The sequence below is a fragment of the Hippocampus zosterae genome, chromosome 15, assembly GCF_025434085.1.
Source record: "Hippocampus zosterae strain Florida chromosome 15, ASM2543408v3, whole genome shotgun sequence".
Taxonomy (NCBI): domain Eukaryota; kingdom Metazoa; phylum Chordata; class Actinopteri; order Syngnathiformes; family Syngnathidae; genus Hippocampus; species Hippocampus zosterae.
The window spans coordinates 14,020,010-14,035,134 of NC_067465.1; the positions used below are offsets into that span (position 1 = coordinate 14,020,010).

At 45.1% G+C, this 15,125-nt stretch overlaps 1 protein-coding gene across 1 annotated transcript; it reads left to right on the forward strand.

Moving 5' to 3' along the window:
- The first annotated feature begins 1,508 nt into the window (after window positions 1-1,508).
- On the forward strand, window positions 1,509-14,739 carry wnt3a (wingless-type MMTV integration site family, member 3A). Its single transcript, XM_052088549.1, has 4 exons — window positions 1,509-2,142; window positions 7,539-7,780; window positions 13,005-13,273; window positions 13,485-14,739. Exons 1-4 carry the CDS (start codon window positions 2,069-2,071, stop codon window positions 13,962-13,964), a joined length of 1,065 nt encoding a protein of 354 aa, XP_051944509.1. The 5' UTR covers window positions 1,509-2,068; the 3' UTR covers window positions 13,965-14,739.
- The last annotated feature ends 386 nt before the right edge of the window (window positions 14,740-15,125 follow it).

The following is a 15,125-nucleotide window of genomic DNA, read 5'->3' on the forward strand; positions in this document are numbered from 1 at the left end:
TGTGGTAGTAGTACCATATGTTGTATGTGGGTTCCCTCTAGTCTACGTCAGAGATGGGCAACTGGTGGCCCACGCCCACAGAGTGGGGCCCCATATTTAAAAATAAAATATATATACAGTTTATATATAAAATATAGACACACACTAATGGATTTATAAAATACTGTCCATCCGTGGAGGTAGCCACTTAACCAATTCACTGCTGTGCCTCTGAAGTGCAACTCAGTTAAAAACAAACTTTTTACAATAGTACATTTGCATTTAATTTGTGACCAATGAGTTCTTTAAATTTTATATAACATTGGGAAATACATTTCAATGTAATCTTTTATATTCGTTGATTTTTTTTCCCTTTGTTATACAGAGCGTTGTGTAATTGCATACATTGGCCGTGGCGTGCGATTCTATAAAATATGCTTTTTAGTAATAAAACCTCCGTCTCGTTTATGATTTACTTGGTCCGAGTGCATAACTGTAATTTTTAATGCTGTTCTTGATTGTGATAGATGGAGAGCTGAGTATTTTTTGAAGTGGTATAAAAAGTTTGAGAATCACTTGACCACAGTCTTCAATGAACTTAAGAAGCATTTTTTGGGCGTGTGGGAGAAAGCTGGAGAACAGCTCGACAATTGAGGAGAACATACATACCAGATTCCAACTCAGAACCTCACACCTGTCAGGCAGACGTGCCAAACACTCACTGCCATCTAAAAATATCCACCAGGTGGCGGTGACATCTTTTTCGGACCGCCTTCAAGGGCTCATGAGCGCTTCATGATCGAAGCGTTCAAATTGATCAATATGAATACAACAAAGTACGAATGTTTGAGAAATGAGTCAACTAAATGTAAGAATGTCAAATCAAGTTGATGACAACCCAATACCTCAGAAGACTCCCTGTTAGTTTTTTTGGCGTCCATACTAGTTTACAAACGATTCCCATAGTTACGGCAGCCTTACTGCGCTTTAGTGACCCCTGCTGGCCTAATAGTGCAAAGGTCCGCCTCACTGTGCCTCAAAATGATGAAATAGAAAAGAGTTAAAATTCGTTTTTCTGTTCCACTTAAGTACATTGTGTGACGTTTTCCAAGGAGTTAACATGTTGTGTTTTTGCGTTTTTGTCACGCATGACATTTTAGGATGTATTTTAAAGTAGAGTTTTTCCAAAGATACAGACCCGTCGCTAACTATATTTGAACATTTTTCACACATCATCTTCAATGGAGACCGGTTCAACCGAATGCATTTGCAAGGTTTCGTAAACAAAGCAGCACATTTATGACGTAAAACGTGATGCAAACTCGGTGCAACTGTCATCGTTGCTTGACGTTGCATTAGACTGAAGCAAAAGTAAGACTTCAGGGTTGTCTTTCTTCATTCACTCATTAAAAAAAACACTGTATCCAATCCATTTTGTTAAAAAATCCTTAATACCTGAATGGGGGATGGAAGGGGGAGTCATCATGCCGCCCCCGCCCCCGCCGAAAGAAAAAGCCCTTGGAGAAGTCAGTAATGGTCCCGAGCAATTCACACATATTTATTTCTGCATTTTAGAAGCTTCAAGCCGGGGAGTGAAATCCGGACAGGTTGTTATAGCTACGCAATCCGCGGGGGTTCCGATGTCTATTTAAAAGCCCCCTCGAACCCTCCCCTCTCTCCCCCTTGAAACTACATTATATATCACACGCACTGCAATTCTCAATGAGCTCCAAAAAAGACATCTTCAAATTGCCTCCTTGAGCGAGGTGGGGAACGTATCATCACAGATCACCCTTTGGCAATTCCTCATGACTGGGTCCTAAAAAAAAAAACAGAGGCAAGCAAGCTTTTTAACATTTTTTTTAGATGACTGTCAGCCTCTGCCGCAGCGTGATCGCCACGCGCGTGTTGATTGGCGCAAAACGATAAAGATCCCATCAGCGCCACTGTTTGATTGTTGTTGTTGATTTTTTTTTGGGGGGGTGTGAGGAGGGTGACACTTTTGGTTCTGATCTGTGAGCGGGTCTAGCGGGCGCGCAGCATCAGGCATCACGTTGGAAAGGTTCGGACGAACTTTTTTTTTTTAAGGATGATATTCGTTGGATGTTTCCTCTTGTTGCTCTGCGGGCTCACGCGTGTCATGGCAAGTTATCCCATCTGGTGGTAAGTCATTTTGGATGCAAAAGTCACTGGAAATGAAAGGAGTGTGTGCGTGAAGTGTTTCAAATGGCGTATATTTGAACATGTGTTTTTCGTATTTATATGTTTGAGGAAAGGCCACGTGTATTTTTATGTTGTTCTTTATTATTATTATTTTTTTTTGAAAGGGTCTAAAAACGTTTTTCATGTTCTGGTCGTTCAATTCAGATTGCTTGATTTTTATATCATCGCCTCACACGATGTTTAACAAATACGGTAATTGACATTCATTTACTAGACATGAAAGGCAGGTTTTGGTTCTCTTTTTTTTTCGGAGGACGGTGGGAGGGGATGGGGTGGTTGGGGGGGGGTCTCCAAAAAGTTCTCTTTTCTGATCGAGAATGAAGCAGGTGCATTAGTTTGCCGTGCGTGTGCGCGTGAGGTGTGGTCATCCAACATTTGAGATGATTGGTCAATGCGGATGCCCTTTTTATCTGAAATGACTTAATGATCACATTCCGTGAATTGCCTGCACACATACACACACATGCTGTAAAAGAGCCGTCTCAAATTACATTGTGATGTTTTGAATCATATTGTTTGTTGTGGTGTCAACTGCATTGCATCATACTATGAGGTGTGTCCAATATTTTGTCCTTTACCACAAGTAGGGAAGCTGTGGTTTTCCCAAGCAGTTTGTTCGTAAACACACAGCAATTTCGACAAACTTTGCCAATAGGGAAGCAATGAGCCGTGAAAATGGTGAATCCTTGATTTATTTCACTTTTTTCCCTTGAATCTTGTTCATGTGTGCATGTGAAAACTGCATCTACAGTATATTTAGAAGTGGAACTTAATGTAGGAGCCTTTTTTTTTTTTTTTTTTTAATACTCAATATGTATCGGTCATGCCCTTCTTTTGCCCTGGGAGAGAAACAATCCTGGAGCCGTCACTGCTCGGTCAGCAATCTTAAGACCATGTGTCATCATGAAATATCACTTTATATGACAACCTTTTAGGAATTAAAATATAAAAAAATTAACATAATATACTTTTATTGTTGCGGTGGGAAGGTTCTGCCATGTACTCATTAAATGCTAACAGTAGCCAAAAATGCCCACACTGTCATTCGTCCACCCTGTCAACAAGTATGTGTGTGTGTGTGTGTGTGTGTGTGTGTGTGTGTGCGCATATATAATATATATATATATATATATATATATATATATATATATATATATATATATACACACACACACACACACACACTCGATTCGCATCAGTCAAAGGAGTTCTCCACAGCATCAACCTGGGACTGCTCCAATGTGATCTGTGGGACACTTAGTGAAATACTTTGAGCTGATTGGGTGATGAAGCAACTTGTGCGTGCCTACCAAACTTTTGTTTTGACCAATTACAGCAACGGATGAAGATGTCATCACGGCCATTGTGCCTGCTGAGTCCTGTGCTCTCGATGATTGCCGCGGATGGCGTCATTGGGTTGAGTGACAGTTGTCATTTTCGCAATGTAAATATGCGATAAAGGGCATTATTAATTAACTAATTCTTTAATTGAAGTGCACTCGTCGGCCAGGGTTCTGGACAAGATGGATTCTTTGGGTTTTGTGAACTCACAAATACCATCAGAATTCTACTTGCAGACAAGGTTTGGGGAAGTCTCATATCCTCATTCTGGTCCACTCGCCATTGGTGACCCGCCCTCGATCGAGAGAAACGGTTGGCTGCGGTGTCAAGTGCAATTATCATTTTTCCAAGGAAAAGTTTGATAGCACTACATTATGGTTTATAATGTGCTGTATAACTTCCAATGAGATCTTTCCCGGTGTACTAATGTGCGTCATCCGCAGCAAGCGCAGACCTTATGGAACATCACAAACAAAGCATAACGTATTTATTCTATGATTCAATATTTGCACATGGTTGGATATTGGGTGTATCTTCCTGTAACAGGTCCCCTGCTGCTGAGAGTGATGATAAACACATGATTGTGCTCGGCTGGGAGGAAATTCTGACATAACATTTGGGCCTTAGATGGAAAAAAAATGCTGACCCACATCAGGACCATTGCACGATGATTCTGAAAAAATATATATATATTGAATGTGCTACCAACCTATACGGGCGATGTTTGTAAGGATCTCAGTATGTGAGACAGTTTGTGTCAAACACACAATGGAAGGTTATTTTCCATTTGTCATCATAGCAGAAGCAAATTCCAACGTCCCTCTTTTTAACTGATGGTTGGATTTTCGAGGTTGGATCAAGATTGACGTAAAGAAAGGACGTCAAGCAAACAGAACAGTTTGCTACACGACTGCTAGCAAACAATCACTCATTGACGTAATGGTTTTTTTCATTTTGTCAGAAGACTTATTTGTTTCGTGGCAACTGATCCCAAGGCAAAGAAAGTATTTGTAAAGCACTCGGTTGGCGTTTCGCCGAGGGAAGTCGCTGCGTGTCTCTCCGGCCTTGGTGCCCCGAAGACCCGCCATCTCCTCAACCTGCCGTAGCCTGGCTGCCCCCTCCCAAAAAAACAAAAACAAAAAAAAAAAAGGCAGCCGCCAACCCCTTCCCCTTTGAGTCCACCCCACCTTTAGAAGATAAATACCTGGAGGTGAAAGCTCGCCGCACATTCCTTTTCCCAAACATATTCTCTTGATGTCAAAGTTGGCTCCAAGGCCTGGGGGCCCACGAGTAAAGTGGTAATTCTGAAGCGCCCTGCTTGGGCTTGCTGAAATATGCATTAAACTTGTACTGGATACGCTTATATGAGAGGGGTGGGGCGGGGTGGGGGGTGGCGGGGGTGTACCCAGACAAAAAAAATAATTGTATGTGTATACACGTTTTTCTCGGTATTTATTTGCAACCACTCTTTACCTAAAGTGACCGCTGGTTTCCTTAGACTTTGTGAGCAGGATCATGAAACGTATCACCCACAAAAAGTGAGGGCACATCATGTCCCGCCCCAACTTTTAGTTTGCTCCTGGACTGGAGCATAGCAACAGTGAGTGATGATTGTGTCGCGCATCGACCACATTTCATTTCAATTCCCAAATATGAATTTATGACTTTTGTTCTGCGAGCTTTGCTGAATGAGGTGCTTGAGATTTATTAATGTAAAGACAAGCGCCACTGAAACATCAGCGACGCCCCCCCCCCCCCCTCTATGAGGCAACAGAGGTGGAGGAGGTTCAGGATGTGACTGACAAGGAGCTCTTTAAAAATGCGAGCCTGCGGCGCTTGTTTTCACCTCCCCTGCAGTATCACAGTGATGAGCCTGTGATGAATTGGTCAACACGGGCTTCCTTTGCATTTGCACTCTTTTGTTGTGCGTGAGAGAGGGAGCGAAGCAAAAGTCTGCTCTTCTCTGGGATGCGGACTCGGAGGTTTCTGCCGGGAGTGTTATGCTGTTTTGAGGGGCGGGAGTGTACGGAGTGACAAGGGCCAAAGAGAGGTCAATTTGTGATAGCAGTGCTCTTATTTAGCGGCGGATGCTGCGCACCAGCGCAACTTCCTCCGGGGCCGTTTTCGACTTGCTCAACTTTTCTGTGATTTACTGCTTGAAGGCACGTAAAAACGTAATTCATTTCTTGACACGCCGTGACGCCCGACAACATTGAAATGTAATCATGAAATTCCAATTGCAACAAGCAATTTATATGTCACTGCGGTGATCTGGAGGCATAATGGAGTTATTCAAGGTCAGCTGAATTGGAGCCGTCAAGCAGGGGGGTCATTTGGCTTTCCACTGGGAGGTTTTTACAGGAAATAGCCTCAAGCCAGTGTCAGGACTTTTGCTAATCCTGTTGTGATTAGTCTCTGGACGAAAGGTCAACAGATAACGAGCTAGCCGTGCGGCCAACCACTACACACCTGCTCGGGTTCCACTTTTTGTGTGGATGCTACAGTAACCGGTGTCATTTGGGTGGATAATGAGATGAGTGGCACCCTGAGTCGTCCGTTGACACGGAGCACAAATTTGCCCCATTGTCACTTTGCGGCTAACCTGCAGGGCATTGGCCCAAAGATAATAGTGTGGTAGGGTGTTCCTTAAACAATTTATCTCTGTTGTGACTTGTGTCGAGAACTTTGAATATTGATTTTAGTGAGTTGAATAATCAGGTGAACAGTTCATGTATTTTTAGAAAATGGTACATGGACAAGAGACCACTGGAAGTTTTCAAATAGTGGATATCCAATTTCTTGGATTACTGATAACTGAGATGATATGACGAAGACAATAACCCCGTAGAAGCCAATAATGCTAGCTAGTGTTTTTGAAGACAATGACTCTGTCAGAGCCAATAATGCTACCCAGTGTTTAAATCCCGTTGACTGTGGATGGCGCCAGAACAGTTAGTTTTCAAAAGCTGATTGTAGTAGTAGTATACATTTGAACAAACAGTAGCTAAAGTCCGTATTGTTCCACTCCAAGCCCAAGAATCCAAATTGAGAGGACACAGTGAAGATGATAACTTGCTAGCACGCTGCACTCTGTGAAAGCTAAATCACGATTCAAGATTATGCTTGATTCCCTTAGACATCAGAAGACGGCTGAGCATCTTCGTTTCAAAAATGTGGTTATCAATTTGAAAAAAACTTCCTGTTTCAGTTGAAAATGTTCCATCCCAGACTTGTCGGTGGTAATGCGCATGACAAAGCGGTTTACAACAACACCGGCGTTTTCACCGTGATGGATTTGCCATCTCAAAAATCCCCACCAAAATTTCATGTCTTCTTCCTTGACCCGCACCACACTCCTCTACAAAGTTTTGTTCGACCGGGTTTAATTACTTTTCACTTAAGCTGGTAATGGACAAATACATCGATTTAAAAAAAAACACATGACGTCCTATCTCATGTTTTGCACTTGGCAGCGCTATTGAAGATAGCGAGATAGAGGGAAAGGCGAGTAAAAGCAAGGATGTCGTGATTGAACCAAGTTTGCACTTGTTTCATCTTCAAAGGAAATCGGGAAAGGCGGAATTTCGGGGAATTGGGCCACATGTATGTTAGCCTTGGTACGCTCTCTGAAGTTTCACCATAGCGTTTACGCTCTTATTAGCCTCAGATGGGGGAGGCTGTTAAGTGTGTGGACAGCTAATAACACGGTGTAGCTCTCCCGATTGTCGGCTTCAGGTCTATGAAGACTTCGAGATGCGTCGCGGACTTTCATCATCGACAGAAGCGCTCTGCGGTGGCAGGCCTGCAATTTCCATGCTCACAAAGGCCAGGTGTATGTGAGGAGGGGGTTGGTGGGGCGGTTGTTGATGGGCTAGCATCTGATAGTCATATTAGCCATTAGGCATTCACAGACATGAAATGACTGCTCCAAACATTCTCAAATAGTTCTTTTTAGCTCCTAAAACTCAAACACCGATGACCTTCTGTGTGTCTAGGTCGCTAGCGGTGCGCCACCAGTACTCGTCGTTGGGCACGCAACCCATCCTCTGCAGCAGCATTCCAGGCCTGGTGCCCAAGCAGCTGGGCTTCTGCCGCAACTACTTGGAAATCATGCCCAACGTGGCGGAAGGGGTGAAGATTGGCATCCAGGAGTGCCAACACCAGTTCAGAGGGCGGCGCTGGAACTGCACCACCATCAAAGATAATCTGGCCATTTTTGGACCGGTGTTGGATAAGGGTAATGAATTGCCTTTTTTTTGTGTGTGTACTTCATTGAATCTGTTCCGAGCCCATCCTGCTAAATTAAGGGACGCCCTGTAGCGATTCGCCTCACGGACCCAGAATGATTTTCTCCCAACGTGCCATTTGACAAGTGTTACAGGTGATTTTCATTGCACATTCCTCAACCACCCCTAGCAGAATGACAGAGAAACCTGCTCTTCTCGCATGCATCAACCATTACGCTCACTCAAATCCTTTTTTAAATAGAACCAAGACAACACTCCACCTGAACTCATGCATACGATCAAACCCCGTTCAGTCTTGTTGGGAGTTTTCTCTCAGAGGGAATCCCCAGCGATTGTTCTGCTGTTGATTTTCTGAAGCGCCTTATACAACACTTCAACCCGAATGGTGGCGTGTTATCTAATATGTTGGCTTTCGGTGATGATGAATTGCAACTTTCAGACAAAATGTCAAGTCATCCCAAAAAAAAGCTCCAATCAAGACAAATCCAGGTAGTATTATTTTGCGTGGAGAGCTATATTTATGGAATTGCATTGGGCGAAAGCAATGCTCCTTTGGGAAGAAATGTAAATGATTAGCAAGCGCCCATATTATTAAACCGGATAAAACAGATGAAGACATCGATGTTCCTGACGTGGCAGTTTCATCGGAATCCGACAACAGAATAACATCATCACTCTAGGTTTATGTTTTTTTTTTCTGGAAAGAGGGCTCTCGCTTTTCAGTAATTGGTTTGGTACGACACCTTAACTCATTCACTCCCAAAGACGTTTTTAAACGTCTTTTCAGACTTGGTTCAGAATTGGCTGGTACTGAATGAGTTAACTGTTGTTGATCCAGTAGGCAGAATGTTTTTCTTTGTGGCTCTGCTTTTTCCTCCACAATGAATTCATGGCAAAAAAAATAAGTCTAGAGTGTCACATTAGCCACAATCGTTTGTTATGAGACAGCCTTGGTGCCAGAATCTTTGAGAGACATAAATGACTTTTCCGCTTGTATCCGCTATGATGAAAGTTTTACACGTGCGCCAATCATACTTCTCTGCGCTTCGAATGAAATATGTTTCCAAAGCTCAAACTAGGCAATCATTCGAAGCCTGCGAACTTAAACCCCGGCTACCAGAACTTCAACATGTCGAGGTGAGACAGAGCCACTGCTTTAATCTCTCAGCCCGTAACACTTAATGAACTCTCGAGCCAGTATTAAAGAGGATGAGTTGGAGGTGAGAGGGACTCTCCATCCGAGCTCCTTTTGTGGCGCAAAATAACACCGCAATCCCCCCCCACCTTACCCCCGAGCCCAAATTGCTGGGCTGCTGAGTGTTAAAGGGGAGGCAGCAACTGGGCTTCAGTAGATCATTTTGATTGGATTAAGGTCAGTGAAGCCCTTCATAATGGGAGAGGTCAAAGTGGCGGGATTAAGTGCCTTTGTCAGAGGGCAACCAGAGTTACTCGGGAGCTCGGCGGCCTTTGATAGGGCTTAGTAGGAGAGGGCTTCCATTTCACTGGATTTGATTGATGCTGGTGTTTGTCTGTGCTACGGGCCCATTGTCCTCACTGGTGTCTGTTTGTCTGCAATTCAGACTGTAGTGTGTCCATTTCCTCCTGCTTCTTTTGGGCCAAAGGGGAGCGGGGCGTCTTTATAGGTCTCACTTGCTACCCGTGACGGCCCTCGTAATCCTCACCTTCATGATACGGGGGACAATTTGAGGCTGCTGATCGGGCACAACGTTTCAACCGAGCGACTTCCTTTTCGCGGTCCAAAATGATCCGACGCAGGGATGACGGCGTACGTCATACGGTCAAACAGTTGCCATGTTGTTGACTGTCTCGCCTCGGTTTTCTCGCTCACTCCACACCCTGACACGCCAGCCCTGCCTGAGGGCCGCGTCTGCGTCAGCACTCATTAATTTGCATTAAGTAAAGTGTCAAAACATGCAGTGCAGGAATCTGCCCGTGATGAAAGGTAACAGATAGGACGTGCAGGTGTTCTCAGCGCAGCCAGCCGATGTTGGAGCTGTTTTCGGCATTCCTGGTATTCACGGTACACCTCCCTGCCGTGGGCCTGCACTTTACGAATCAGTTGGACAGCATTACGCAGGCCTCTTGAAAACACAACGAGGCAACCGGGGTCATTTCCCAGCCATTACAGGTAGAGGTGCTCTTACCTCAAACCATTACGAGCTTCATCAGAAACTCGATTGACGTCACGCGTACGTGACGCGGATGACAAGCTTCTACGTCGGACTGAAATTGCGCATTGTGTTCTTAACCAAACTTGGATCAGGTGACCGACCGCCTGTGAGCTTGAGGATGGGAAAGTGTCAGTGTGTAGGATGAGCTGAGAGCTCTCTGCTTCTTCCCCCCGAAACGTACGTCTCGCCATGCCGGGGGGAGGGAAGCCATCAAGCCGGTATATCATTAACTCTGTGCAAGAAAGAAAGAAGGGGTGTGGCAAGTGGAGTTGATGGGGGGACCTTAGCCCCACTCCCCGCTGGGCTCAGCTCGGAGCACAATATCTTTGCAACCATGAGATTAAGCAGGAGAAAAAGTGCTTTTCCCCATTCACACGCCCTTTAGATTGTTTTATTAAACCATTTGAATAGGGATTTCCCCGTCTGCCGACAAGCAGGGTCCGGCCAATGCATAGTTCTCTGTTGCTATGACTTAACTTGGTCCCCACTAATCACTGGCCAGGGCAAATTTCATATAAAATATCTGGAGCCATTGTGGGCCTAACGCAGCGTGACAGTGGAGGCACAATAGGGGATTCAACCCCCCAGCAGGCTGCACGGACCACTTAGCCTGCCGGCGTTTGGCAAAGTTTGCTGGGGATGCAAAGTGTCATGAAACGCCATCAACCGGTCTTAAAACCAAGCAGTGGAACTAATGCGAGAGCAGGTGAAATAAATGTTATTGTCGGTGTAATTGGCCCCAGAGGTCAACCCCAGCGTAGATCGTCCCAATCTCTTTACGATTGCTTGAGAAGGCCACCTCGCGAGCGCAGTGCTATTGCGCATAAACTCAAGTGCACGCTTGACAAAATGTTGCAAGGGCGACAAACTTCATTTTCCCGTAACTCGTAAAGTTTTGGAAGAAATCCACAGATTGGGCAGCACTTCCTCCTTTTTCTCAGGTTCCCATCTCCGCGTTCATATTGAGAGGCCAGGGCCCCTTTAATTGCTTCCCGATTCTGCTCCTTTGCTCATTTTGTCCCAAGATAATCCTCTTTTCCTCACCCCGTTCATCCCTATACTCGCTTATCCTTTTGCAGCATCACCGCACTGCCAAAGGAGTTCATCAGGGACCCCAGTTAAAGCCACACTTGTTATGTGTTATGTTAGTACCCCCTTAGTAGCACTTGTTAGTCACGGGTCAAAAGTGGATGACGTTTCAGTTTTGACTTGAGCTTACCCCAGCGTAAAATAGCAACGCGGTGCTCTTAGTTTCATAGAAACCTGTCGTTTTAAACGTTTTTCAAACCATACAGCGACATTTTTAGTCATGTTCTCATTCAATTCGAATTGAAGCTTTCAAAACATCAAACATGTAACCTGCATTCCGTTTTTGGGTGTGTATATTTTTTTAAATTTTGAATCAAATAGGAAAATTGGCTTAACCAATGATACTTTGATGAATGTACAGTATTACATTTGCCGTTTTCAGATACACACAGCAGCATCACAGTTCCTTTATTTATTTTTAACCACCCTGACAGTTACCTTGACCAACCCTGATGACATCCGCTCTCTTTAAATCATCAGCCTGTACTTTTTGTCGGTTAAGATTCTGTTACATTTATGGCACCTACTTCAGCGAGCTGACATACAGTAGCTGTGCGGAGCGGCTGGCGTGGGATGACGGTGGGCCTTTTCTCTTGAGTCATTGTTGTCTAATGCCCTTTAGTCCTTAAACTGGTTGGAACCTGCTGTAAGGCAGGCGCTCCCTTCTGCCTTTCGCTTTGTACTCGTCCCTTTCTTTCTTCTCCTCCTTCACTCGTGCTCTTCCACAAAAACGCACGCAAGAACCAATCTCTTTTTTTTTCCTCCTTCTTTCTGGTTCAGTCGTCCAAGATTGTGATTCCACTTCTACGACGAGTGCGATCACATTTGCTTTAATAAGTGGACACTCACTGCCTCCGTTTGTGAGGCAATTTCCTAACCTTTCAAAAGCTTAATTGAGTCTCTTAATGATAGACCTGTCAAGCCCGTGTCTTCCTCTCATGATGCCTGATGAGTCATCAGTTAACTATGTCAGCCCAGAGACAATAGCCCCTCGCTGGCCTTTTTCAACAGACACGACGATTGATGTCTGGGATGAATGAAGCCCCACACTGGCATCTTTTGTGGATGCTACCTAAACACATGTGGTCGACACGAGTAATGACCTCTGCGACAGAATTTGGCCACCTGAATGTGTTACGAGTGGTCTCGTTTGCGTGGGTTGAAAGATATTTGCCGTTGAGGTTACGCAAGACAGGATTAGCAGGTTGTGACCTACTTTCTCCACCACCAAGCTCTTACAGTATTGTGAAATGGCTGAGAAGGTGAAATGACAAGTTAGCATTTGTATAGTTGGACAGTATAACGGATGTAGAACTTGGAAGAAAATGCAACTTGGATTTAAGCGTTCTGTTCTGCTTTCTCATGTCCCCCAAATGTTCTCAATAGATCTGCTCTAACGTTTTGTGGAGGTTGGGTTTAGATTAGTGTTGTGGTTGGGGCTCGGGGAGAGTTCGGGTGGTGGTTAAAATTATCGGGAGTGGCTCATGTTGGGTTCGGGTTGGATTTCACTTTGGGTTAGGATTGTGGTTAGGCAGTGGGATGATTGAGGTTCACTTGAGCATTTTTGTATCTGTTGGGGTTGGGAAATATTCAATTAGGCTCAAATTGGACATTTCGGTGCATTTGTGACAGCATTCTGATGGGTTTTTGCTTAGATGAGTGATGTGGTTGGAGTAGATGTTCAATGAGTTTGGCTCGGGTTGGATTAGTTGGGAGGTTCATGGTAGGGCTATCCCCTAATTATCTTCAACGTAACCACCCTATACCGGATATAATTCGGACTGTAACCCAGAAACGACCCCTTAGCACCACTCAATCCTAACCCTTGAAGAACGAAACTTATTTGATTACATGGTTATATTGTCTTCCGTTGCCACTTCCTGTTGTCCCAATACTTTTGAGCAAGCGTACGTGCGTGTCTCTCTCCTTCCAGCCACTCGAGAGTCAGCGTTCGTCCACGCCATCGCCTCGGCCGGAGTGGCCTTTGCGGTCACCCGGGCCTGCGCCGATGGCTCCGCCACCATCTGCGGCTGCGACACGCGTTACAAGGGCCCCCCCGGTGACGGCTGGAAGTGGGGCGGTTGCAGCGAAAACGTGGACTTTGGCGGCATGGTGTCCCGAGAGTTTGCCGATGCGAGGGAGAATCGCAGAACCGATGCCCGCTCGGCCATGAATCTCCATAACAACGAGGCCGGCCGGACGGTAAGTCCTTGTCGTGCACGTTACACCGGGGAAGCTCTTTCTCTTTTTTTTAAAAGAACAGCTATTCCCAGTCTCTTGCGGCTTCTTTCTATGTTTAGTAATTACACATTATAAAACCACCGCTCCCACTATCTTAGAATTTAGCTTGTAAATGTGCGGCAGTGCTTCCGACAGTGTTTAAAACAGCAGAAAAATCTTATTTTATCCACAGGCTCTCTACGACAACATTTTCCTAAAGTGCAAGTGCCACGGGCTGTCGGGCAGCTGCGAGGTCAAGACCTGCTGGTGGTCTCAGCCGGACTTCAGGGTCATCGGCGACTACATGAAGGACAAATACGACAGTGCCTCGGAGATGGTGGTGGAGAAGCACAAGGAGTCACGCGGCTGGGTGGAGACCCTCAGACCCAGGTACAACTACTTCAAGCCCCCCACCGAGCACGACCTGGTCTACTACGAGAGCTCGCCCAATTTCTGCGACCCCAACGCCGAGACGGGCTCGTTCGGCACCCGCGACCGCGTTTGTAATCTGACATCGCACGGTATAGACGGCTGCGACCTGCTGTGCTGCGGCCGCGGCCACAACACCCGGACGGAGAGGCGCAAAGAGAAGTGCCACTGCATTTTCCATTGGTGCTGCTACGTCAGCTGCCAGGAGTGCATCAGGGTCTACGATGTGCACACCTGCAAATAGCACCTGCCTCTCCATCTTGAAGCTTCAGACTTTGGACTGAGCCCGTCCGTCTTTGGGGTCCAGCAGACGGAAACTCGCATTCCCTTCACGGAGGCCCGAAAAGTCCGCCTCCATCTTCTGGGAGGCTTCACGAGAGGATGTTTAAAGGTATCGTGGACTACCGGTTTCTAATTTTGAGTCGGAAAGGACTGCTTGGTTAAATGTCAAACACCATATTGGTGTTTTTAGTTTGTTTTTTGTTTTCAAATGTAGTCTTTGTCTTCCGTGTAGTTCAGTTGAGAATAGTACGATTTGTGGCAGCACGGAGGAATAGTGGTTATCGTTAGGGCTGGAAACGATTAATCGGCCGGCCGATTTAATCGGACAAGAGTAGCTCTTTCAAAATCTTAAAAAAAAAAAAAAAACATTTTTTTAAAAAAAAAGCATTAACACAACATAAAACAAAAAAATGCCATTCAAACATTCACCTGCGTCAAAAGTGAGCAAAAATGTTTGGCAATTTTTCATGTAATTCATCCGGCGTGTATTATCGTAAACTTTAAGGCACCCCAAAAAATAAGTTATTTTATTCAATTAATTTTTGTAATTAATCGGCCGATTAGTTGCTTACCTGACTTTTATTCTGGAAAATATTGGAATCTGCATCAGCCTAAAAAAGCCATATGTGTCGGAACCTCGTTAGCGCATTGCTTTCGCGGATCTGAGGTTTGTGGTTCAAATCCGGGCCTTTCTGTGTGGAGCTTATGTGTTGTCCCTTTGCTTGTGTGTGCTTTCTCATCAAACGTCCAGCTTCCTCCCTCATTCCCCAAATATGAATTTTAGGGTCATTGAAGACACAAATTGTCCGTTGGTGTGAACATGAGTGTCAGGGGTTAAGTATCAACTGTATCTGGCACCTGGGCTCACCCCAGAGTGGAGTGAATGAGTGCGTCTTGTATGAAATGACCATGGAGGATGCAAAACAGGGTACACAAATACTGATTTGAAACATGATAGCAAATTTTAAAAAGTGACAGATCCCCGGGATGAGGAGAAACGTGCATTCGTCCAGCTATTATAGCGCGTGGTCAACTGTGGTCAAGGCACGTGTGAGGGAAATATCACGACTTACCACCAAACCAAAATGTCATATTTTCTGCCATCTTGAGGAAGAGCATTCAA